This window comes from Colias philodice, chromosome 5 (assembly GCF_061535455.1).
Source record: "Colias philodice isolate Cphi_HAF_F1 chromosome 5, ilColPhil1 Martin Lab GWU primary, whole genome shotgun sequence".
Classification (NCBI taxonomy): Eukaryota; Metazoa; Arthropoda; class Insecta; order Lepidoptera; family Pieridae; genus Colias; species Colias philodice.
Window position 1 is genome coordinate 7,245,420 of NC_143090.1, and position 27,103 is coordinate 7,272,522.

At 32.6% G+C, this 27,103-nt stretch overlaps 2 protein-coding genes across 2 annotated transcripts; one reads left to right on the top strand and one right to left on the bottom strand.

The window, feature by feature from the left end:
- The first annotated feature begins 716 nt into the window (after nucleotides 1-716).
- LOC149488514 (lysosomal proton-coupled steroid conjugate and bile acid symporter SLC46A3-like) lies at nucleotides 717-21,704 on the top strand. The gene is made up of 8 exons (XM_089695660.1): nucleotides 717-929; nucleotides 9,930-10,831; nucleotides 17,335-17,494; nucleotides 18,500-18,601; nucleotides 19,109-19,246; nucleotides 19,797-19,880; nucleotides 20,288-20,444; nucleotides 20,761-21,704. Exons 2-8 carry the CDS (start codon nucleotides 9,947-9,949, stop codon nucleotides 20,999-21,001), a joined length of 1,767 nt encoding a protein of 588 aa, XP_089551786.1. The 5' UTR covers nucleotides 717-929; nucleotides 9,930-9,946; the 3' UTR covers nucleotides 21,002-21,704.
- Nucleotides 21,705-22,178: 474 nt separating this feature from the next.
- Nucleotides 22,179-26,692, bottom strand: LOC149488515 (pfs47 receptor-like). The gene is made up of 5 exons (XM_089695623.1): nucleotides 26,404-26,692; nucleotides 26,022-26,291; nucleotides 25,478-25,689; nucleotides 24,132-24,281; nucleotides 22,179-22,498 (listed from the first exon to the last, which is right to left on the bottom strand). The coding sequence occupies exons 1-5, from the start codon at nucleotides 26,411-26,413 to the stop codon at nucleotides 22,412-22,414; spliced, it is 729 nt and encodes a 242-aa protein (XP_089551749.1). The 5' UTR covers nucleotides 26,414-26,692; the 3' UTR covers nucleotides 22,179-22,411.
- Between the last annotated feature and the right edge of the window lie 411 nt (nucleotides 26,693-27,103).

The following is a 27,103-nucleotide window of genomic DNA, read 5'->3' on the forward strand; positions in this document are numbered from 1 at the left end:
ATTTCCGAGATTCAGATTATATTAATTATGTACAAGAGTTGTCTCTTTATTACTCTTTAAAGTACACTCGTAGGTCCAAATTTCATACTTCTTCGTTTTCGCACTTTTTGTAAAAACGGATAGGTAACTATACTTAAAGTTTTTTTTTACTTATTATTTGAGATATTGACCTGTAATAATTATGCACAAACTTGATTAACCCGAATGTTTCATGAAAATTATTTTAGTAGAGGGTAAAAATACGAAGTAACTCTTGTGACCACGACTTGCAGGATTATTGTTTTTAATTATTATTCTCATATTAGTTTTATTTTATGTATATTATATTGTGTTAAAACTGAAACAGATAAAAATAAAGCCCTAGCGGCGAGTGTCATACCTTTGACGGTTCATTAATCTTCATTAATGACGTTATTGGTAAGTATAGGTATTATGCAAAAAAAATATTTTAAAATAACAAAATTAAATTTAAAAATTAAAATTAGAAGTCCCATTGATAAACAACAAACAAACAACTTTCTAATTTACGAAAAGCAAAGATCCAAACAACTTTCGACTGGCCGTTTTAGGAAGCAATCAGACATGTAGCTGCTACCGTATGATACCTACGTACTGTCGAACATCACAGTGGACATCCGCCCAGAACTGACTTGTAATGGTTAAGAATGGCTAGCTAGTACAAACAAACTGCAATCTCCAAGTAGTTACAGTTTGGATCAAACGCACGCAGGCGGCTCGACTCGCGGCGGATTTCGCGACATTTTCGCGCGCGATTGTATTTCAAAATTCGAATTCCATTTTTGCAACGCTGTCCGCCGATAGATAAAATAATAAAAAATAAAATTACTTGTTTAGATAAATAAGGAAGACTGAATGAGTATTATTACAAAGTGATGAGATTTGACTGTGATTAAATATTTAGCAACAGGGTAAGTACTTAGTCAATTAAATTTCAATAAGATTAATATTATACTAATGCTCTTTTCTGACTCCAAAAAAACAATGCATAATAATTACATATTGAATTACATTTACAAATGTTTTCCAAGAGTTTACAAATCCTATTTTACAATAAAACAAACAATGCTAAAAGCAACATTTAGGCACCATAATATTATTAAGTAGAACAGTAAACATCATGTCGATTACTAAAATTACCTATGTAAAAACCTTTTTCCGAATACACACATGTACATACACATTTTTTGTAATTTATTTTTTACATTATGAGTTTATCATAATATTATAATGTATAAAGTTTTTAATATCTACTTTTTCATTTCATTTTTAGTTCGCTTTATTCTTCAAAGAGACGTTTTAGATATAGACTATTAATTCCAGCATAACTACCTTGTTAACTGAAATGAAAAAAATAAAACAAAAGCTGCGAATATTTTTATTCGTAGCTTTATAGCTCAGTCTTAGATGTAAACGGTAATAAGATATCTATTAAAGAGGTCGCAGATTGTGCTTCCTTACAGATGCTATTTTTCTTTACAAATTATGGTTATTTACGTATTCATAGATTGCAAAAGTTTAGCTAGATATAGGTACATAATAAGTCACATAGAAAAGTCAAAACTGTCCATTTAATATTTTTTTAAAGAATAGGTACTTGGGGCGTAATATTTTACAATCGATATCGAAGCCAAAAATATAGAAGATTATAGAGACCGGACCGCTGCAGCTGTAACGGAGCGATGTGGATTAGACAGCGGGGCACAGCTAGTTAATTTTTAAAACATTATTGTATATGTGCATATAATAATTAATGTCTATTGCTATCATGGAGGTCATTTTTTGTATGAATATAAAAAATCCGTTATAGTTTAACCAGTTTTTATGCAACTTAATCTGCCAATACAAGATATTCCTTTCTATTCAACTTTTTGATTTTTTTGCATCCAATTGGCACCAAACAGTTTAATTATAATTATATTATTCAATTATAATTATATTATGTGACTTTATAATTAAATATTTTTTTTAATTATAAAGTCAGATTTGATATAATATGTGACTTCTCATTTTTTTTTAATTACGTGATGAATTCTTGTGACATCAAATATTACATTTTGTAAATAACTATACAAAATTGTTAGTGTGACGGTGCATTTACATCAAACGAGCGAATGCTCATTCTAATATAACTACACTATGCTAAATTCATTTACCTTAGTGTAAACAGGCGTAGAGCATTCTTTCTTAGTGAGTGCTGAAAGATTCTATGCAATGTTCTAATACTGAACAACACTGAATACGAGTGTTCGTTTACGCATCATGAAAGAATGCTCTTGCTCTAGCTCTAGTTCTATGTTCGTTTGATGTAAATGCACTGTATGAGAAAAATCTATTTTAACCAATTCGTTTGTTATTTTCCATTATTACCCAATTCCCTATATACTATATACTATGTAACATTATATTGATCATTATTATGAGTATACTTTCAATCTTGGAACATTAAACTGCTCTAAGCTTTCTTTAAATAGCCTCTACCAATGCGAATTCCTAAACCAAATCAGTGACTCTACTTTTTGGCATTTTAGTATGTGATCGTTCCTACAAGTAATAACCGTCTTATGTTTTAATTCTCGAATTTTGAATGTACAATTTAAAACAAGTTAACATCATTTTCCGGGAAAAAATTGTGAAAAAAGAAAGTTTCTCATTCGTTCGGAAATTATGTAATAATTATGCGAACTTTTTTAGACTCAAGCTTTTATATGTATTTAACGCACGATTGTGTATATCTGTTCTATAACTATTGTCCATTGAAACTTTATTAAAAAATTATGGTTTTGATTACAATAATATTACATTCGTTTTTCATCTGAATGAACAAGGCTACAAGACTAGGCTTTATAGGCACGTATTAATTATGCATAGGTTGACGACCTCAAATAATATACCTACTTCATGTCGACTGTCATCTATATGTGCAATTTGCTTTATGATTACATGTAAATTGAAAATGTAATGATTGTACTTTTCAAACTTCCAGGCTGGACTAGTAGGTACTTAGGTACATCTAATCTACATGAACAACACCGCTTTAGTTTGCTTTTGTTAAAGAGCACAAAACATGTGATTATACAAAAAGTACAGAGTAATAATTTGATTACGTGTGCAAAGTCGGGTAACAATAGCAGTTGTTCAAAGTTGCAAGGACACAGGACTATTAGAGCTGATAATGTCATATGGGTACTGTTTAACTTAATTTCTTAATTCGATACCTAGATACTTCAATAGATAATGACGATTTTATGTTGAACGATGCAATTTTTGAAAAAATAGGTATGTATGTAGTTATGAATATAACACGAATAAACAAAATTTACACTCAAATAATTGTATAGCGCGTATATTATGTTGGTAGCGACCAGCGATAGCGCGATATTAGCTACAATTTCTAAGGTTAGAAAATCATGATTATTAAAATAAATGTCTTTGAATATAAGAACTAATCAAATATTAGAAATGCTGTTGAATTTATCATTACGCACCATTACCACCACCTTAAAACAGTTTTTGCATGGTATTTCCAGTGATTTCGTGAACATAAAAAGTAAAAACCCAGTGGACACCAAATGTATGTTTTGATAGTTACTTGCGCTAAACATCATAATAATTCCAAATACAACACGAATACTTTTTTGCTATGTGAGTGTGAATTCTCACCACAACCACAGAATAATAACTAGTAGGTACCTAGCTAGCTACCAAAACACACAACACCCACAATTTCTTAAGAATGCAGAGGGTTAGGTAAATTATTTAATTTACAGTTATCAGGCTTAATTATGGAAATATTTTCTTTTGTCTGTCAGTATAATTTGTATTTTCAGTATTGATGATTTTCTAAACTGCATGACTTCGGACTTCTTCTTGCTAACAATAGAAATAATATCTATTTAATTAGAATTAGGTACACCGTACAGTAATTTGCTCTTGATAGAGTTGTTACAACTTACAACCAAAGTTTTATCTATCGCTTAAGGTACGATACCTTCTAAGTATCAAAAAACCTACAAATGAAGAAATAAAAATATTTCTTCTATTATCCGTCTGATACAGTTCAATTATTAGGCGTATGTATACGGATATCAAAACAGTTCGATGACTTTTCTATGAATATTTGTTTTCATTCCCATAGTCTTTAATTGGCTTTGGTATTAAGAAAAGCACCGGAAAGCCGTTAAAATTATTTATTTACGTTATTATATTATTTAACGTAAATGCACTCACATATTTAGTAGGAAAAACCATGATCTTGTCAACTTTTTTGTTTCCGCCTTGCGTTCAAAATTTTTCCTACATTATGTGTACAAATTACAGGAAATAACAATTGTACTTACAATACTTCCTGTGTTATCGTAAACAAATTAAGGTTTCTACTTTTAGATGAAAATCTAGCTCCCGCCCACGACTGACATGACACGTACGTGCATCCCCGTTTTTCCCCGTTCCCGCAAGAATTTCGGGATCTTTTCTTAGCGGATGCCTACGTCCTAACATCTACCTGCATGCCAAATTCCAGCCCGATACCACAGATTAGAGAATAGTTACTTCGTCCGATACGTCCAGTGGTTTGGGCTGTGCGTTGATAGATCTCTATATCAGACACCTTTGAGTTTTATATATACGTATAAGATATAGGTACCTAAGGTATAGGAAACTAAATAACATTGTAAAATTATTATTTTTTGAACTCAGCTACTGTTTAAAAGCATTATTTTATAATAATTTTATATTATTCCTTCTCACAGACAATGTTGCATTTACTTTGAATTTATTTTCTTGAAAATCTTATGAATATATTTATTTTTTCATAATAGATATCGGTTTATTCGAAATTTACACTGTATGTCCACTATTGTTTAGACTTTAGGTAATAAACACATTTCCTGTATTTATAACAATTTGAATTCAAGCTCGTTCTAGGCTCTTTTTATGCAATAAATATACATACTATGTATAAGTTCTTCAAATAGGAATAGTATATCAATTTAAACAAGTTTGTAGCTAAAGTTGATATAATAAATAGAAATTTCCATGTTATTTTACTGTCGAAAATTATTCCATCTTTCTGTCTTACTTTACGTACTTTTTGAAAAATATCAAACTCTATGACATGATTATAACATCGCTCGGAATCATCAGCCGAGAGGCAACGATGCAAAAACATTTAACGAGGCAGCAAATTACTGACAATTTTATATTTAGCAGTTTATTGTGTTTTTTGCGTATAAAAAAGTCATTTTATACAAATAAGTATACGTGTGTATATTATTTTATTAATTTCAAAGCATTCATGGAGCCATTATAATCAGAATGGTTGGTTGCGTAGGTGACATTTCAATTTTCAATTTTTAAATAAATATATTCTACAAAAACTTGACTTTTTTTTCTAACATATCTGAGGTATGTTTATCATATCTACTTTTCGTATCAAAACTTTTAACAATAAAATTGACTGCCCCTATTGCTAACAAAAGTCAACATTCGTGTCCCGGCTGGATATCTCCGCTTCAAAAAAACCCCATTAGCTCCTCCTCATTATAATATTTATTTAGTTCATATTGATGATAACAATATTTTCAATGTCAATCATATGAAAAATATTGTTAACGCTCTATATTATTAAGTCCAACAACTGAGCAGTATGCACTCAGTTTAAATTCAAATTATTTATTCAATTTGCGATACGACCATAAAATCTATTCGTAGGAATTCAATAGGAAGGTATGAAAGGAAACAATATTGCACGCCTCATAAGCGAAGCGTTGAGGTGGGTACTACTGTCACTTCGCGCAAATGTCTTTATGTATCATATATTGCACTTGTAAGATAATACATACACACACATATTAAGAAAAAACACTATTTTTAACGTTCATGATATTTTTGATGTCATTTTTGTTATTTAAACTAGTTAAAAAACAGTTTAAAAAAGTTCTGTCTTGGACGTCCGTGTGTCTGTATGTGCGGATCCTTTTTCTTGTTAACACGATAGCGACCGAAATACTTTACTAATCGAGTCTTTTTTTTTCTCTTACGCTTGAGTATGCTCAGGAATAGAACCCTTTCATTTTTCAGGGTCTGATTCGATGTGGTTTAATTGTTATTAAATAAACAAAAATAATAATTAATAAATATTTATTTAAAAAAAAATTATGAGGCGTGCACTTTTGGATTTTCCAAATTATTTTATTTTTCATTTTTATTTATTTCACGATGTATAATAGGTATGTTTCTGGTTCAAAATATAGAATGCTTAATCTAACTATGTTTCATGTTTTCAATAAGGGTCCTAGTGAGCGAAATTAAATTTTCGTGAGAATATCTTTTTATCGTGCCTACAACTACGTTGTTTACATTTTCAATGCACACTTATCGTTGGTTGTAACTTGTAAATGACAGAACCAACCTTCTACGGTTTCATAGACCTCTGAACGAGCCTTCAAGGGATCTTGAATTTAACCATGATTAAACATAAATATAAGTGCACTGTTTAAATATAAAGTTTCTTTCTATAAAAAATGAAGGTTATTGAGGCTGCGAATATTAAATGAGGTCAAATGTAAAAGGTCACACGTTGTATGAATGCATTCCAAAAAGTTCCTCTCAAATGATAACTGTAGTAGAACTATCTATTAAGATTAAACTAGAATGCGCCTAATTGTAAATTATTTGCTAGCATATAATTTAACAGAGCCTTGATAATAATAACTTAATAATCTTAGATGTAATCAAAAAGATTATGGTCTAAAGAGCAGATCAGAATAAAATTTTAAATGTTGCCTTTTGGTTTCGCTTTCGAAAACGAACATGATCATGTTATAATGTAATATTCTCAGTACGTATTAATAATAAGAAAAAATAAATATTTGAACTACTTATAGTTAAGATGCGTTTATTTCTCGGTTATTTATATCATTCAGTTCTGGACATTAATTATAGAAATAAAGTTCACAGTTATGAGATACCTACTGGTATTATGACTTATGTAACAAATATAAAATTAATTATCTATCGTATAAAACAATGGCATTCAAACATTCAGATAATGTGATGAGAGGGTTATTGTATCTCAATATCTAAATACAAAACACTTATTGTTTTGTAACAAAAAACATCCTCTTTGTTTATGAAATTGTTCTTTCAAAGGATTATACATAATTAGTTTCATTTCTTGTTTGGTTGAATAAGCTTTATGTGCAATGTTTCATATGTATTATAAATAAATTTATGACAATTTTCTCGTCTGCTATACAGGCTGTCCCACTGTTGGTATACTAAGCTCAAGGAGGTTATAGTTTTGCATACGCTGAGTTCGTAAAAAATACTTATAAAATTCCTGACGCTACGTGTACACCCATAACAAGCAACCCGCCCAACTTTGCCACCCGCACGTGAGCTATCGTTTAAGATTATGTTTTCATAGACAAAATGCTCACATTAGCGAAGCGGTATATGCCGGCTGCGCGAAGCTAGAGAAGAAAACATGGATTTTCAGGAAAAATTTAGCAAAAAATTTTTGACGTTACTTTGTTGTTTAAGTATTTTTTACGTGATCAGTGTATGCAAAACTACAAGTCCCTTCGCGTTTAGTATACCAAAAGTGGGATACCCTGTATATGCAAAATATAAATTTAGTTCAAATTCTAAGCGATGAATATTTCGGCCATGCTAAATTCCCAATTTTAATATCTTCAGGATATATTGTATTCAAACCCGGGGAATTCCAACCAAGATCAAATATCCAGATTAAACAGTCAATACTCAATAGAGACCAGTAAGAGATAAAAAAAAAATTAACGAAGTCATTAAATAAAAACTAAAACACGTTCAATTGAATATCGCAAAACCAATCAAGATTCAAGACAAGAAGTAATTTGTTCAGCAGGATATTTTTTGCGCATTAACATAATATATTACCATTCTGTGATCTGTGTATATCCATATTATAATATTATAAATGCGAAAGTAACTCTGTCTGTCTGTCTGTTACTCAATCACGCCTAAACTACTGGACCAATTTGCATGAAATTTGGTATGGAGATATTTTGATACCCGAGAAAGGACATAGGCTACCTTTTATTGCGAAATATGTACCACGGGCGAAGCCGGGGCGGACCTTTAGTTACCTATATGTATGTACCTATTTATTATCGTTAATTAGAATGTAAGTACATATATATTGTAAGCGAAATATAGTCTGTATCTGAAATGCCCTAACAGCTGTCGGCACTCGGCGCGCGTCAGCTTGAATAAATGAGATAACTATATAACCATATGAGTTATTTATGACTTTATGAGTATCTAAGGATTAAAATCTAAATTCATATATAATTTGGTGCATCATCTTCAGATAGTAACATGAATAGCCACCGGGTTGTTAAATAATCTCAGTATTGATATTGATAATATAAACATGTTAACAAGTCTGTAATAGATGTAGTTAGGTACTGTTCATGAATGAACAGTGCGGCCGCGGCATTGTGATCATTGCACAATAGGTGCTTTTAAAAACTCGTGGATAATTTGCGAATATTACATAATACTTTTGTGACTGACCATTAGCCTAAATTATAAATCTATCGTGTTGTTTGTAAATGTTTATATCCTAATAAATTTGAGAAGCAATTAAATATCTGTGACAAGGTTAACGCTAGCGACTACATTGGTTAGTGAAAGGATTCTGATTTTTAGTTCAGTACCTAACGATTCACAATTCGTGTCTTATCTTAGATGCATACATTGTATTGTACACGGAATACAAAATAAAACATATTCACTAGTAACTAGACACTCACAGCCTTGTTTCAATAATTGGTCCTTGTTGTCCTGGTATCTTTTAAAAGCAAAGCAAAATGCAATCCTTACTTAAAATAATTAAAACAGACAATAAACATCAAAACCAACATCAACCACATATTTATATTTACGAATATTTTTCAGTTGTGGTATACAATCCATGATGACTCTCGTTACGCAAGCGGTTCCAGTGTTTGCAATTTTGCAAGTCACATTCAAAAATTGAGCATTAGATAATATTGTATGTGATAGCCTTGATTAGGAATACGGAACCGCCAACCGGATGGGTAAGGCCAAAGCGATGACACCGCTTAACAGTTTTTGTTGGCCTGTATTGTGGAGATGTCCACAAGGTCTGGCATACAACAGATTTGCGTGTCCGTAGCATGTATATTTTAATACATATAAAACCTTTTTGTTTATATAAATTAATGTATGTTAACCACACAGGTTAACTACATGTAAAATAATTATGTAGGTATTAATGTGACAAAAAGGTTAGGTGATAAATAATAACAGTTATTTTTTATCAGTTTCATCAAAAAAAAATGTTGGTACACAAGAAACGATTTTACATAATTAGCTCTTTTTAAAGTAGAAATTTGGTGATAGCATATCTAAATGTCTTTTTCACTATCAAGCTGTTCAATGAGGATATAGACGTTGCATTTACAGTGCGCAGAATTCGGTTAATTTACCGGAAATAGCCACAGTAAGAAATTAAATCAACCATTAAATAAGTTTGTTGTTAAACTTAAAAATCAATTAGGTACTTGAGATATCCGTGTTCTATCTGTTTTACATTAAATGCCAACAAAGAGTAGGTGTCAGGCAGATAAAATAAAGAACTGTACAATAAATTACTGTATTCCGTGACTTTTGAAACAAACAACGATGCCACCACGAGATAAAACCATTGTCTAAGTAAAGCTAATTCTGTCCACAAGTCGCCAACGATTACAATAAGTACGTAGTAATCATGAAATGATTACCACGTCCGGTATTAAGGACCAGCATTAACAAATTAATGGCGTACATTAGCATAATAAACGTCCATAATTTTGGCAATCAGTAACCTATTTGAAGCCTATTTGTTATTTCTGTTTCAGGTACTTGAATTGGCGCTATGGCTTTCGATGCGAAGACAAAAGATAGAGACGAAAAAGCTTCAGATGCAACACTTAAGGGAGGAAACGACTTAATCGCTACAAATGAAATGAAAAATAATTTTATAAAAAACAAAATGGAAAAAATGCCGGTCGATAAAGCCGATTCCCCAGAAGATGATTGGAGTGGTCTTAATTTTTTCCAAAAAGCCAGACGGATGATGTCTTTGATAACTGTGGAACCGATATTGGCTTGTTATGTTATGCCTTCCGTTCTGTCAGCACTCGCAACACAGAATTTGTATCTAGAAAAAGCGTGTCGAGTTAATTTAGGTTTCGAACACCACGTATGCGATGCTCTCACTAAAAGAGCAACAGCGAATTACACGTTGGAAGAAGAAGCTGTACAAACACTTGTAGCCTCTGTAGCAGGCTGGAAAACTGTTCTACAATCGTTTCTGCCATGTGGAATATTAATATTTTTGGGAGCGTATAGTGACAGAGTCGGCCAGAGAAAATTTTGTATGTTACTACCTATTATTGGAGAATTTCTAACAAGCATAGGTCTCATTGTGAATACTTATTTTTTCTACGAATTGCCGGTCGAAGTGGCAGCGGTGACGGAAGCTATATTCCCGGCATTGACAGGCGGGTGGTTTACTATGTTTATGGGAGTGTTTAGTTATATCGCTGATGTGACGACTGATGAGCAAAGAACGTTACGGATAGGCATAGTGAACTTATTTTACTCCTTAGGGGTGCCCGTTGGAGCTGCACTCAGTGGAATTTTAGTGCGAAAAATAGGCTTATATGGTGTTTTTTCTTTGAGTGCTACGTTATATATTTTGAGTTTCATCTATGGTTTCTACAGGATAAAAGAAGTCAAGCGGACCGATTTGGATGTGGTAAGTTTTTATCAACGAGTTTATGAATGTTTCTACGAAACTACAATTAAAATGACTTCACGGTGAATTGTTGCGATAATGATAATTTAAACAAGTTTTTATACATCTTCATGTGCCAAGTTATGCCTGTTCGTTGGGGCTGAAAGATATGCTTACAGAAATGAAAAAAAAACACATGTTTATTTAAATTGTGTATAAAAAAAACTAAAGGATTTCAGTTTATGAAAATATGTATATTGTTGTTTTCAGGTAGATAGGTGTTGGGTATATCCAAAGAACTCTACGATTGTACATAACTGTTCATTACCTAATACAAAAGATAATGTGTGGCTAACACACGATATTTTAGTGTATGTATTTTATCATACGTATATATTACACACAACATGTATTTAAATATTTTATTTCATATTTATATTCGTATTTAATTATAACACTAAACATTCATTACACAAAACACAAAAAATACAGACATGCATTACACTCATACAAAATAATTATAATATTTATTATTTTATGACGGAGTCGCGGTATTCGCGTAGTATGCGTGCCGCGACGAAATTATCACGGTCCCAGCGGGTAGATCGGAATATTTCTTCATGTTTCTTCACAATTGTAAAATTAACAGTTCGATCTTAGTTACCGAATGCGCATCTAGTCAGTGTCTTTTTTGTTCTTGTATTTTCATGCCCAAAGTGTTGCTTGTATCTGATAATTGTCTCTCTCCTTCTACGTGGAGTAATAAACGTTAAAACTGTGAGTGTGTGGTTATTTGTGCATCACCCAAAGGTACTGTACCTAGTGTAATTAATATCCATTATCACGCACCCCACAAATTGGTGACCCCGACGTGATCTTGTGCTGATCTGCTGAATATCAGGAAGTCATCAAGATAAGGATAACAGAAATCTAGGCCTCGCGTCAATTCATCGACACATGCTGGAGGCTAATCATTTTACGATCTATACTGACCACAAGCCGTTATGTTACGCTTTCCACGAGAGGAAAAGTAACTGCACGCCGCGTCAGTATAGACACCTCGACTACATCTCGCAGTTCACCACCGACATACAGCACATATCAGGTGCAAACAACGTCGTTGCTGATACTCTATCACGCGTATGTGAACTGCAGAGGCCGGTCGATCTAGAGGAGATGGCAAGGTTACAAGCTACAGATCCTGAGCTCACTGCGCATCTCACAGGTGAATCATCTCTTCGCCTTAAAAAGATGAATTTACCTGGAAGTCGTACTGCACTGTACTGCGACGTCAGTACGCCGACTCCCAGACCTTTTGTCCCTACACAATTGCGTCAGCAGGTTTTCAATTGTCTGCACTCATTGAGTCACCCAGGCGCAAATTCATCAGCCAAGCTCGTTGCACAGAGGTTTGTCTGGCCTTTAATGCGGAAGGACTGCCGCGAATGGTCTAAGGCATGTTTGACCTGTCAGCGCTCGAAGGTAAACAGGCATGTCGCGTCACCTATTGGTACGCTCGCTTTACCTTCAGCGCGATTCAAACATGTCCATATAGACCTAATCGGCCCTTTACCACCTTGCGGTGATTATCGGTATTGCTTAACAGCCGTCGATCGCTTCACGCGATGGCCGGAAGCTGTACCACTTACCGACATCACCGCAGAAACTGTCGCGAAAGCTTTCGTGTCCTGCTGGGTAGCCCGTTATGGTTGTCCAACCGACGTCGTTACCGACCGCGGTGCACAATTTCAATCGGCCCTATTCCAGCAGCTCGCTAAGTCTATCGGTTTCGATCACCGTAAGACAACCGCATATCACCCGCAGTGCAACGGCTTGGTGGAGCGCTTCCACAGACAATTGAAAGCTGCAATTACCTGTCACGCTGACGCAAATTGGGTAGAAACACTACCTCTCGTGCTTCTCGGCATAAGAAGTGCTGTGAAAGAGGATCTGCACTCCTCCTCAGCTGAGCTGGTTTTCGGTGAACCACTTCGCCTACCAGGTGAATTTTTTGGTCACGACACTTCGTCTTATACTACCGATATCACCGACTTATCAGCTCGGTTGACAAATTTCGTCAGGAATATTCGCCCAGTACCAACTCAACATCATGGTAAGAAAAACATATTCATCTACAAAGATTTAGCCTCATGTGGTCACGTATTCCTTAGGGAAGACGCACTGCGCGGCTCTTTACAACCCGCATATTCAGGGCCACATGAGGTCATTTCAAGAGATCACAAATTTTTCAAAATTAAATTAAAAGGAAAGTCAACGACAGTTAGCATCGACCGCCTGAAGCCAGCCTATTTACTGTCGTCTTCTCCCGAAATCCTTCCTTCTCCCGCTCTTCCACCTCCCGATCCTCCCCTACCTCTTCCCAGTGCTCCCGTGGCATATACCACTCGCTCTGGGAGGAGAGTTCACTTTCCAGACTTTTATCGCCCTTAACCCGGTCTCTGGAGGGGAGTGATGTGGCTAACACACGATATTTTAGTGTATGTATTTTATCATACGTATATATTACACACAACATGTATTTAAATATTTTATTTCATATTTATATTCGTATTTAATTATAACACTAAACATTCATTACACAAAACACAAAAAATACAGACATGCATTACACTCATACAAAATAATTATAATATTTATTATTTTATGACGGAGTCGCGGTATTCGCGTAGTATGCGTGCCGCGACGAAATTATCACGGTCCCAGCGGGTAGATCGGAATATTTCTTCATGTTTCTTCACAATTGTAAAATTAACAGTTCGATCTTAGTTACCGAATGCGCATCTAGTCAGTGTCTTTTTTGTTCTTGTATTTTCATGCCCAAAGTGTTGCTTGTATCTGATAATTGTCTCTCTCCTTCTACGTGGAGTAATAAACGTTAAAACTGTGAGTGTGTGGTTATTTGTGCATCACCCAAAGGTACTGTACCTAGTGTAATTAATATCCATTATCACGCACCCCACAAATGTACCTAAGTAAAGTTCTAGACTACGTATAATTGAATGATTATACTGGATTCAGTTAGATCTATTTAAGCTGATCATGTGACTAGACAGACTACATCAACGTATGCATGTAATGTATCCCTAAGTTAGGGTTTATTATTACGTGTTATTACATAAGTTTTGAGTAGTAGGATATATGAAGTAACAGGGAATATAATTGAGTCGTGTTGGTACTGAAACTTGTTGTCAAATCGTTATTTTCCAGTAACGGTTAAAACAAAAAATACTTAGCAACGGGAATAACTATCGTAATATTTCTAGGTACCTACATTCAAATTCATTCTTGTTATCCAAAACCCACAAAAGTATTTTTTTTGACGGATTACTGATTGATTTTGCATTGTTTAGCTGAAATATTCGTCTTACTAAAATTAAACCTAAATTAATCGTAACAAACCAATCTGTCATAATATAAGAGAGTTGTTTTTTCACGCAAGTGCTCAAATATTCGCAGTTGGAATCAAGATTTCTATGGTTATTTTATAAAGCGATTTCTGGCGTGAAACACTTTTTATATCGATTTGTAGAATTTAATATAATAAAAATATATTTAATGGCACTTGTGCGGAAAATTGAATATTAATTTAAACTTTAAAGGTATTTAAGTAAGTACTTCAATATCCATGGTTTGCGCCAATATCAATATGAGCATAATTAAAAGGAGTCGAATTACGAATAAGGCTCTATTTATAGACGAATATTCGAATTCTTCCATTTTCATGCGAATTATTTTCGACGAATTGTTCCATTTACATGCGAATTATTTTCTTCCAAAACATTAATTCATTTCACAACTATAGTTACTACAAATAGAAAAAACGTAATCCGTCCATTATAACCACGATGAACGACCATGAATGGCAGTCGTTCGCAACTGTATCATCTTTAATTATATAACAGGTTACAAGTTCAATGCCTAACATTTATTCGAGCGTTACAATAGAAAAAGTCCGTCAACTTGACCTAGATTATTGTTACACTCCGTTGATAAGAAGGGTCTTGATAACACTTAATGCTCTAATGATTAATTTTAATGGAGCAATTAGCAAGTACAAGTTGTGCCCTTAGGGAGAAGTGAAATTACCTTGCGATTTTTATACTTGTATTAAAAAATGTTCAAATTGTTATTTTTACTGCGATTGCGTGATTCATTGCAACGTTGATGACCGACAAAGATAATGAAATATTAGAATTATCTTTTCGTGAAAATTACAGAACGAGTTAAAATGTCACCGACACTGGGTCCTTTATCGGTGCCTTATTTTTTTTCTTTTGCACAGCACAGATAAATTTGAGGATTATTTTTGAAGAACCATAAAATCAAAATCTGTATTAATAAAAGTTAACGTTCACTTGGAAAGTTTATAATAGAGAGTAAAGATGAACGTCCGATGAACGAAAAATAAACATTAAATTATTTTTGTATTCCTTTTGAATTTCTACTGTCCTGTTATTGAGTACACTGAAGCATGATTAAGTTAATATCTCTGCTCCATAGCAACTGCTCGACAAGCACGCTATGCTTATAAAAGCAAAAAAAAAAACAAAGTAACTAATAGGTATTTATTTTTCTCAAGGAAAATTTCTAAAAATATAAAGATTATCTTTTAACATATTTGTTCCAATGAATTAGAGAATAAAAATGAAACCCGTTTTCCTTGGTCACTGCATCACGCGTGAACGGGTGGACCGATTTCGATAATTCTTTTAGTAGATATTATATTCCTTGAAGTACGAGGATGGTTTTTATGTAGAGAAAACGTAAATATGTACCACGGGCGAAGCCGGGGCGGACCGCTACTAGTTTTGAATAATGTTGTTTTTTCGTGGAATCCTCTGCCATATAGTAAATACGAACGAAGTAGGGTAGGCCTGGCCTAGCTTTAATAAGTTGATAAATATTTAAGTATTGAATTTACATTATAATATAAAATATTAGTTCCACCTCGATCCGATGACTTTTGAAATTGGTTTTCTGGTTTACTTACAAAACAATAAAATAAAAAATGTTTTCTTTGTAATTTTCCAATTTTCATTTTTTATTGCATTAATTCATAGCGAATACCTGTTTTCCCATTCAATCTTCCTTTTATTTGTGAAAAGCTTGGAGTAATTTCAACTTATTTAATACTTAGGTATCTAGATATATTTTAAAGTTTCCACTAGCTAATGCGTATAATATTATGACACCAGGTGAGTATTAAAACTAATTTTATGGATCATATCGTTCGAGCAAGGAAATTTATAATCAAACTAGCTGCTCCGCGCGGTTTCACCCCCGTGGCTCCACCCCTGTTGGTCGTAGCGTGATGAAATATAGCCTATAACCTTCCTCGATAAATGGGCTATCTAACACCGAAAGAATTTTTAAAATCGGACCAGTAGTTCCCGAGATTAGCGCGTTCAAACAAACAAACTCTTCAGCTTTATAATATTAGTATAGATTACAATATATTACACACTGCGAAGAATTTTGGTAGATACAAATTAAGTCTAAATTTTGAAAATAAGTAGGTAAGTACTGTTGTACCCACCTATTCTGTATTGTACGGTATTCTATTCAACCGTCATGTGAACCATTTTGTGGAAAATTATCTTCATCTTGATTTTTTTTAAGTAATTACGTAGTCAAGAGACACCAAAGGCCAAAATGTTTGTTTATTACCTGAAGTATCATTGACCTTTCTAGATACTCTTATACTTTTGCGCACGTCTTGGATATAATTGCTATTCAAAGTGCTGCGTTAATTTTATTAAATATTAGAAATAATAAATAAGAATTAATTATAATACAAAAACTCTATAACTTCGAATACATGATTTTTCTCATACAAAAACTTTATTACTTTCAAGATCTTATTGTTCTACCTATGATATACATCATATGCATATTGCATATAAATGCATTTTATATGCATTTGTAGATGTTTCTCAAATAATATAATTAATAAGTTCTTTTATTTTACGACTTTTATAAACGGTTTTAAAACCGAAATCTTTTAAGAAATATAATTTTTTAAAGAATAGGAAAAACTATCTCGAGAGGGCATCTATATTTATAAAGAATTTGAATGCCATAGATCTAAAATATCAAATTATAGAAATTACTGATTAGGTTTGATTAAGATATTCAGATTTGCACAATATGAGATCTTAGCACTGATATTCTTATTCAAAACAATGTCATTGCAAATTTTGTGCTTATTTTTAATCTATGAGAAGTGAGAACGGTATGTCCCTGATTCTATTGTATGAGGCTAAATAGAAAACATGCGCTGATGCAGTCCTGATAAAAAGGTTTTGGCCATGAACAATCGCCAATCTAAAAATATAATTTTGTGAAGGTATTATTGCAAATTCAGCTATTTTGTGGTACCTACCCACTATTGATTAAAAACAAGAATTACTTATTTTTTTTTACCTTACTGGAAGGGAAGATTGTAACACTTTAGCTTTTACAAATTCAATAACATATTCATCTTTGTTTTATCTCCTTTTCAGAAACCAGCAAAGAACTGTTGGGCATGGCTAAAAGATTTCTTCGACACGAAATACGTGAAGGATACCATGATGGTCGCATTCAAGCCTGGGCCCAATAACAGAAGGCTTCGTGTTATTATGTTGGTCGTTGTACTATGTGTAGTTATCGGTCCTATTTATGGTAAGTATACTAATACTTTCAGTGTAAATTGTAACACAAACTAGCCTTAAATCCTCCATTGTATATTTTACCACCAGAAAAATGTTTGCCAGATTTTTACAGTCAAAACTGGTTTTGACCAGTAATGAGTTTTGACTGTAGCATCCTACCTATTATTGTTTATTCGATACCTCGCGAGGACATCAGAGATACCATTTATTTAGGAACTCCTCGTAACTCTATAATTTATGCCAGGCTAAAGTGTTAAGAAATAATAATAAGGGCATCTTGCTAGCAGGGTAAAAAGCAAAAAATATTTATTGATCATCATCTAAATAACCAAATGAAAACGAATCTATGACTTCTTCGCTCCATGTAATTTAAAGTACTTACTCCTAATAATAATTTCTTCACTCCTTATAAATCTTAATTACGTATGTAGGTATATCACAAATACGACAAAGAACCCTTAACCAGAATTGCCATGACCTTTTTACTGCCCTCTGTAGTATTTTGTTTGTCCCATTTTTATTGTCTCATTGTTTTGCATAGATTTCCAATAACGTAAAACATACTCTTTTGGTAGTCTAAGTATCAATTGTTATTTATCTAATTGCGCTTTGTGCCAAATGTAATCTATATACTAATATAATAAAGCTGAAGAGTTTGTTTGTTTGTTTGAACGCGCTAATCTCGGGAACTACTGGTCCGATTTGAAAAATTCTTTCGGTGTTAGATAGCTCATTTATCGAAGAAGGCTATAGGCTATATTATACCATCACGCTGCGACCAACAGGAGAGGAACCACGGGGGTGAAACCGCGCGGAGCGGCTAGTGAAGTGATAAGTTTGCGAATATCTTTTGATCAGATTAACTAATGTCCTACGCATATTTTATTTAAAAAGTAATAATTATAGGTAATAGGACCTTAGGTACCTACCACGAATTACTTTTTAGTTATTTCAGTAAATAAGTAGGACTAATAATCTACGTACTTTTTATTATATTTTGGATCTATAATTTCAGGTGAAATGTCAGTGATGTACCTGTTTACAAGATATCGGTTCAACTGGAACGAGGTGGATTTCAGCATGTTCTCTACTTACGCGATGTGTACTTCATTAGTCGGTAAATTTAATTAATATGATAATTTTGCTCATTAAGAAATAACTGAGCTTCACATTAGGTAGGTATCTTAACCAGATTTTGTTTAATTAACTAAATGCAATAAAAAGTTCTGAATTAAATATTTAATATTGTATTCGTACGTATGCATGCATTACATATTTATACATTAATAATTATTATTATCCAAATAAACCTGTGAGAACATAGGTTGTTATTTTGCTTTTATAAAAGGAAGGCCTTAACTAATATTATAAAACAATTTTTTATGTGTACATAATACATATTTAGCTCTTTAGTAAAGCTACCTATGTGTTTCATCCGTTTCATTATTATATTGTTATTATTCTGGATCTGCCTTTGAGAATGTCGAGTGACTTTTCAATATTAAAATTTCCGACTTAAATAGTAACTTACTTACTTAGGTACTTACTTATTAACTGTTTGACAACTTAATTTCTAAACTTAGTTCTGAATCATAATACCTAGTTCTAACAATTTATTTCGCAGGAACTCTCTTTTCGGTGGGAGTATTTAGCCATGTTTTGAAATTTGATGATGCAATCATTGGTGTTATATCTTGCACCAGTAAGATATTGTCAGGTTTCATGTATGCTTTTGCTACGAAAACTTGGCATATTTACATTGGTAAGTAAATATTCACAGATACTGTACATACTTACATATTTGCATAACAAACCAGAAAACATACCTATATCATCAAGAAAAAAATATGGCGTTAGATTCGACATAATAGCCAGGTAATATTACGGTCCAGTTGCCAAATAACTATGTTTTTTAGATAATATATTATGTGAACTGCAAAAAGTTGTGGAAACTCAGTTCATCTGATGAAATAGGTAAGTAGGTAGGTAGGTAACCGACATAATATTGTCTAATTCGAGAGTTTTATAACAAAGTTCAGAAAAGACAATTAGTCTTTATAAACTAATATTATAAAGCTGAAGAGCTGTTTGTTTGTTTGAACGCACTAATCTCAGGAACTGGTCCGATTTGAAAAATTCTTTCGGTGTTATATATAGCCCATTCATCGAGGAAGACAAAGGCTTATATTTTATCATCACGCTAAGACCAACAGGAGCAGAGAAACACAGTGTATAATTATTATACTCAATACTGAATACACTGTTATTAATAGTTATTAATTATAATATAGTTAACTTTTGTTACTTTTCAGCACCCCTCATTGAAATATTTAACGGAACTTCGTTCATAGCTATGAGGTCAATGGTTTCTAAGTTGGTGGAAAGGGATGAGCTGGGTAAAAGAGTTTTTTTATCTATCAAAAAGAATTGTTTTAATTGTGTATAATATAATCTTACCTACTTACTATAGAAAAAAGTTTTTACATTAATGGAAAAAAAATAGATTTGATTAAAAGAAAAGTTAGATAGTTGCTATCGCAATAATTAAGACAAATGTACCTAATGAGTTAAAAGCCCTTTGAGATTGCAGAGCGTGCCAAATAAAATTACTCGAAACTTAGCAATCTTTTGACGTAAAAAGGTAAATTAGTAAGTATTAGTAAAACAGTAAAATAAGTAGATAACTAGTAGGTGCAATATAAATAATTTTATCGTGAGTTTTACTTTTATCAACAGTCATCAACTAATTGTAATAAAAATAACTCAGTATTAATAATATCAAAACATTTCCTTTTATTTTTAGGTAAAGTGAACTCTTTCTTCGGCTTGGCTGAAGCAATGATGCCCTTAGTGTACGCGCCGATGTACACTACAGTATATACGGCAACTCTGAAAACATTCCCCGGAGCATTCTTCCTTCTCGGAGGCGGTCTTACCGTACCTGCAGTACTTATATTTTTGTAAGTACCTAAGTACCTATATCGTAATATATTAAAAAAAAAAACAATTCAAGAATATTACTTTTAATACTCCTGGGGATATTAATATACCAGTGTAAGAAAAAAATGCTTCTTCATTAATTTAAAGATGTGATAGGTATTATAAATTTCTAATGAATGGAAAAAAATTCGAACACGAGGCGGGAATCGAACTCGCGTCTGGTGTGATATTAATGACTGATAAATAATTTATAGTAAAGAGAAGGTCATCTGCGCATGTCTCTTTTTTGTAAAAAAGTATGTTAAGTAGTTAACTACATTTATTTTTATTTTTTAGATGGCTATATTTGGCAAACAAAAAGTACGTCGCAACAGAACAGGCAAATGACACTGAAAAAGACACGAAAATTGAAGAAAAATCAGAAAAGAATGGGCTGGAAAATAAAGCATTCGAAAGCGATGAGAAAGAAAAAAATAATATTGACTCTGGCAACATAGCAGACACAGATAATGTTGCAAGTCAATCACAAATAGAAATAGGTTTTACTGAAAGTATGCTATGTACTAGTAAGTTGTAGAAACTAAGCTTAAATCAAGACATAAACTAAGTAGATGTAGTATAGTGAAATTGAGTACTTCTGTGATATAGTAATTATATTATAAGTGTAACAATAACTAATTTATGCCCCAAGTGACAACGTTCCTTTTGTTTCGACAAACTACCAGTATTCCGATTTCCGCCTATTGGTACAATGATTATGTGGTTCGACCCCAGTGGAGTAATAAAAAAATGTTTGGGTCTGGAGTCTTATAGGACTCAATTAATGATCACCTAAATCCTTTTCTATGACACTCTACGTCCAAAGTACAAATTTACCGATGAAACTGATGTGAAAGGCATCTTGTCTTACAAGTAGGTATATACTCCACGTCCTATAAAGTACAGTTTTACCGATATTGGTTCTAAATACAAAGCAAACTTAATATCAAGATTTTTTGTGTGTCCAATTAATATAGTAACCTAAATCTGACAACAAAAATACAAATTGAGTTATCATAAAAGGAGAAAAAATATTTTCTTACTAATTATAATTATAATTATCAACTAACATTACTTTTCCTCTATCTGTCTCACTCAGATGAAAGATGACATGCAAATAATAGTGAATATGAATGGCTGTTGACATATTACTCTTATTTTAATCTTAAATTATGTGATAACTTATTATTAATAAATAATTATACTTACTAGTACTTAAGCAACATGTTAAACCTATAAATCTATCAGTATTTCTTATTCTAAGAATAATAAATTATTTGTGATATATTGTTCCATATACAATGTTTAACATAATATAATATGTAGATATTTTTGTATTATATAAAATACATGTTTATTACTTTTATATATTAATTTCCAGTATTTTTTATGAGACATCATGACAAAATTTAACTTTGTGATACAACTATTTACTCAAATTATATATTTTGTAATATACAAAATGTTCCATATTGATATTTATTGTGATGTTATGTAATAACTAAGATTGTACTTATTTTTAATAAAGATTTTAAAACTTTAAGCAGTGTATTATTTTTAATGGGTAAGCAACTTCCAATTTAAATTCTCAATTCAATTACTTTGGTCGAGTGTTACACTGTAAGAAGTGTCTAGAAAGCATTTACATAAAATTTAAGTTTAATTGCAAATAGGTATACAATAATTGTCATAAGAGTGAAATAAAATCAACAAAATTTGCATATAATTACATTTATTATTCTTTTAAACAACAGAACTGCTTAATATTTTAATAAAAAAACAGTCTCATTTCACCATTCCCTTAATAAGATTCCAAAAGAATATTATCTTAATTTCATAAGAATTACATAGCATCATAAGAACTCGCCTTTGGCGCAGTTAACAATAACTTTAGCACTAAGAGATTACAATAAAAATTCTAGAAAAAAATAAGTAATCCATGTTTTGTTTAGGCTGAACACAATATTTCATACACCTTGTGTCCTATTTCCTTGCCTCCAAACGATAAATACATTGTCTTGTGGCTCGGATGTACCTGAAAAGTAAATAATAAATTCATATACCAACCATAGGGTAAAGTAAATTTAATTATGAACTAGCTGACTCATGCAACAAATTTTTTAAATGGCAATTTAATACTTAGCAAGGCAAGTATAGATATGTAATGTTTATAAAAGAGGGCTTTTGTGAAGAGCCGAGCACGTGTCAGAAGTGAAACTTCTTTCGCATGATTTGACGATACCAAAATCATTGCTTACTCATAAAGTGTCATGTGACGGAACCTTAGATCATTAAGTAATGGATAACACTCGCAGGCGTTTCCCCTTTTGCCGAGGTATAAGATTATTCGAATCGAAAAATCTTATGCTTTCATAAAAACTACTTGCGTAATCGATTACAATCACTCTGCGTATTCGTAAAACATCGAAAGGACGTCTGCGAGTGCTCCGCTAAAAATGCCGTTTTGCAATGTCAAGTCTTGCAGAAGCAATTCAAACATGTCGAATATTAAAAAAGATGGAATAACCTTTCATTTGTGTATATTTTTTTATTTTTTTAACGTACATTTCTAATTAAATGCAATTTCTAATAATCGTCGATGTATCGTTTAGCGATATGATCAAGACAAATAATCGAGTCATGTTTACTCGATCATTGATGCGGCCCCACGAGACTATCATGGAAAGAAAATATACAAATTTAATCTTTATGGACTAAGAGATAAAGTTGAATTTAAAACGCGATAATGAACCGCATTCCTTACGAGACTATCTTATAAAGAAATACAAATTTAATCTTTATAATCTAAGTTATAAAGTTGAATTTAGAACGCGATATTGAACCGCACTCCCCACGAGACAACTTGGAATGAAATACAAATTTAATCTTTATGAACTTAGGGATAGAGTTGAATTTAAAAACTCGTCGCTTAAAAGGTCGTAAATTTTTACGACTTTCGTGACACAAATTATTTTTGTGAATGTGTGATTGTGTTTCAATAGTGTGAGTTACCCTGCACCAAAATCAGCAGAAAGTTTAGTTAGAACATTTTGTCAGCGTACTCCATCCATTACTTAATGATCTAAGGACGGAACACAACGGACATAGATGGTTATAGGACTTATAGGGAATATGCATAAAATTTGGAATGGCCTAAAATATTTTTTTCTCGAATATTTATTATCGTAATATTATAATGAAAAGGATTTTTTTTATTTACTTATTATTTAAACCCCTAAAATAATATTCAAAAAGTGCAAAATAAGGGAGCGAAATTCAAACTTCCAAAACGCGCCACCACTGGTCGAACGAAATGTGACGTCATCTGACAAGACATTTTATTCATCACTCCACAGTAAACACTAAGGTAAACACCCACTGGACGTGTCATGTGACGTCACGCAAAGCTCGCGCAAAATGGCAGCGTTTGAACTGCTTAAATTTTTTAAAAGTTTTAAATTTCATGTATAAAAATATCTAGAGTATTTTGAAGCCCATTAATATTTTTTTCTACGTTATAGAATAGTAAACTAATAATTTAAGACAAAAAAGAAAACCATGAATATTCCCCATTGGCAATAGCCATTGCGCGACCTTAAAGTTTTACTCTCAACGCACCTAAAGAAGTTTCACTTAACAAAAATATATCTATAAATAAAATTCCTTACCTTTCCTGGGGTGAGCGAGCCTTGCTCCCTAGCTCTGCCTATATACAACGGCTCTCCAGATGCAGTATGACCACCGGGAATAGCATTTGGTGGAATCACACCGTCCCTGTTCTCTATCCAGCGCAGTCTCTCTGCTGGTGCACACAATATCTGCAAGATAAAGACAATTGAGTTTATAACCTTTGATTAAATTAGAGCAGAACTATCAGCTCTGCTTAATGTACACAATCCTATACAGAAATACAGTGGAATCCGTTTATAATGACACTAGCTTTCCACCCGCGGCATCGTCCGCGCAGTCAAACAAAAACCCGCATAGTTCCCGTTCCTGTGGGATTTCCGGGATAAAACCTATCCTATGTCCCGGGGTAAAAAGTAGCCTATGTCCTTTCTCGGGTATCAAAATATCTCTATACCAAATTTCATGCAAATTGGTTCAGTAGATAAGGCGTGATTGAGTAACAGACAGACAGACAGAGTTACTTTCGCATTTATAATATTAGTATGGATTGAAGGGGAATATCAAACACGTCATAATAAACGGACGTCATACAAAGCATTTTGTAGAAAATAAACAATCTCCTATTTTTGTTAGTATTTAATACAGAGAAACAAAATAGAGATTGCCTACACTTTGAAACTCAAAACAAACAAAAAAAAAGTGTTGTCAGATATACCAATTTTCCCAAACAGAAATTAGTGTTGAAAATTCATTTCGGTCAGTATAACCGGACAATTCATTAAAAATTGGTCACAATAAACGATATGTCACTATAAACGAAGTCATTTTATCCGACTTTTATTAAGAATTTTATATGAAAACCAAACTTTGCTGTGTAATACGTCTTAATAAGCAGTTGGTCAATATAATATGTCATAATAAAACGATTCTACTGTATACTTAAAAGTTTAAAACTTCAAATCAAAACCAAAAATTTTATAAGAATTTTAACCTAGTCATTACTCATATTACTATTAAATATGAATTAAAAACACATTTTTTAATAGTAATTCATTAATTAACAAACAACATTTTACTTGATAAGACCAAAACAACTTTGTGACAAATGAGTGAGTCATGTGATCATAAAAATATTATAGTTGCCACACAATGAGTAAACAATTTTTCAAAGAGAAATCTGAATGTTAAATGTATTTATAGAGAGAAAAGTCTATCTTCATAATATTATGTATTTTCATAATATGAGTAAAGTATATGACTCATACTTTGAAACATAAGAATAAAAGATAAGGAAAATAAACAGTTAAATCTAATTTCATTAAATATAGATTTAAGCTGTCAAAAACAGAATATATTTAAAACAAAAAACCTATAGATACATTACCTCGAAATTCGGCACAGCATTCTCTCTACCGTCCCATGGTACATAAGCTGCGTTATGTTTAATTGCGAGTTTGCCAGGAATGAGGTCGCCTTCAAGTTTGGCTCGGATAACCCAGAGGGGACTCTGGTCATAACCCTCATAACCTGCAACCACGGCTCTGTCACTAAAGCTGTGGGCACTTGATGTGGTAGCGGGAATCCATTGAACAAACTCTGCAAATTGTTACAATTCAACATTCATAAAATACAAGACTAATTTTTCATGTACTTGACCATGATATAGATACTTCAAGTTTCAATTTAAAAAAATAAGGTTAAATTATGGTGAAGTTTATATGCCTTTGCATTTTCTAACCTCTATTTCTGCCAAAACATTGTTTTTTTTTTTATGTCAAAGCAAGCAAAGGGGGAGGTGGGCCACCTGATGGTGGTCACCACCGCCCATAAAAACTTGCAACACTAGAAGTTTATGGACAAATAAGCTCTTTTCTTGTTTACACTTATAAGTTTCAAAACAAATAAAGACAAAAACATTCATAACTTACGCATCGGTTGCTGAGGCGTATTATTTGGAAAGCCATACAATGGAGCTGTGGGTGTGGGCGTTATGTTTGGATAAGACATCGCTGTTGGAGGCATTCCAGCTTGTTGCCCAGGGTACATGGCAAACCCTGGCTGGTATGGATACTGCATATTCTGTCCTGGATAACCAGGCATCGGCTGGCCCGGATGTGGGGCATATTGCTGTTGCATAGGGTCAATTGGTGGATAGATCTGATTCGGCTGTTGCGGGTATTGAGGGTTTCCATACGGGTCTGAAACATCATATAAATATACACTTAATAAAGATATACAAAATAAGATCTTCAAATATAAAGACGTCTAAACTAACAAATGACAATTTAGGCGGAAAAGTATTTTACTTACATCCAGACATGGCGGCTTTTAGTATTTTTAACTGTTCGACCAAAAATTACTGATATTACCGCGTATTTCCTCTTATGTGGCCGTAGAGAATGGTGGTGAGACTATAAAAATATAAAAGAAATAATGTTATACTCGGTTAGTATTCAGTATCTATGCATGTATCTATGTGGATTTGTTGATTGCAAAATTACACTTGTGGCAGACTTATATTTTAAACCGTTTATTTGCGAATTGAGATACCGATACACACTTTCAGCTTTCATAATCTGAAGTTGAATGTTGAAACTTGACTGTTGAACAATAGAACTGATTTTTATACAACGCACGTCAGTGACGCGAGTGACGCACGTCAACCAATAATAAACACAGTCGTGGCGCGTTCAATACAGATACCTCAGACAGATACAAATACATTTTTAGATAGCTAACAACAGAGTAACAGATTAAAAATAGTGTAGGTATCTGGTTTATTTTCCAGTGCTTATATTGATATTATAATATTTATAGCTTTTCAAGAGCTTTTCGAATAATTATTTAAAATAAATATTAATAATTATTAAAATAGATATTTTACGTAGTATGTATCGATATTGTGTTAATTAGTATTCTAATAAACAATGTTGTTTCTATAATCGGGATGAGTTTGTTGTTTTTTAAGTTTTTGGTGGCACCCAATATTATTTTAGGATTAAATACACTA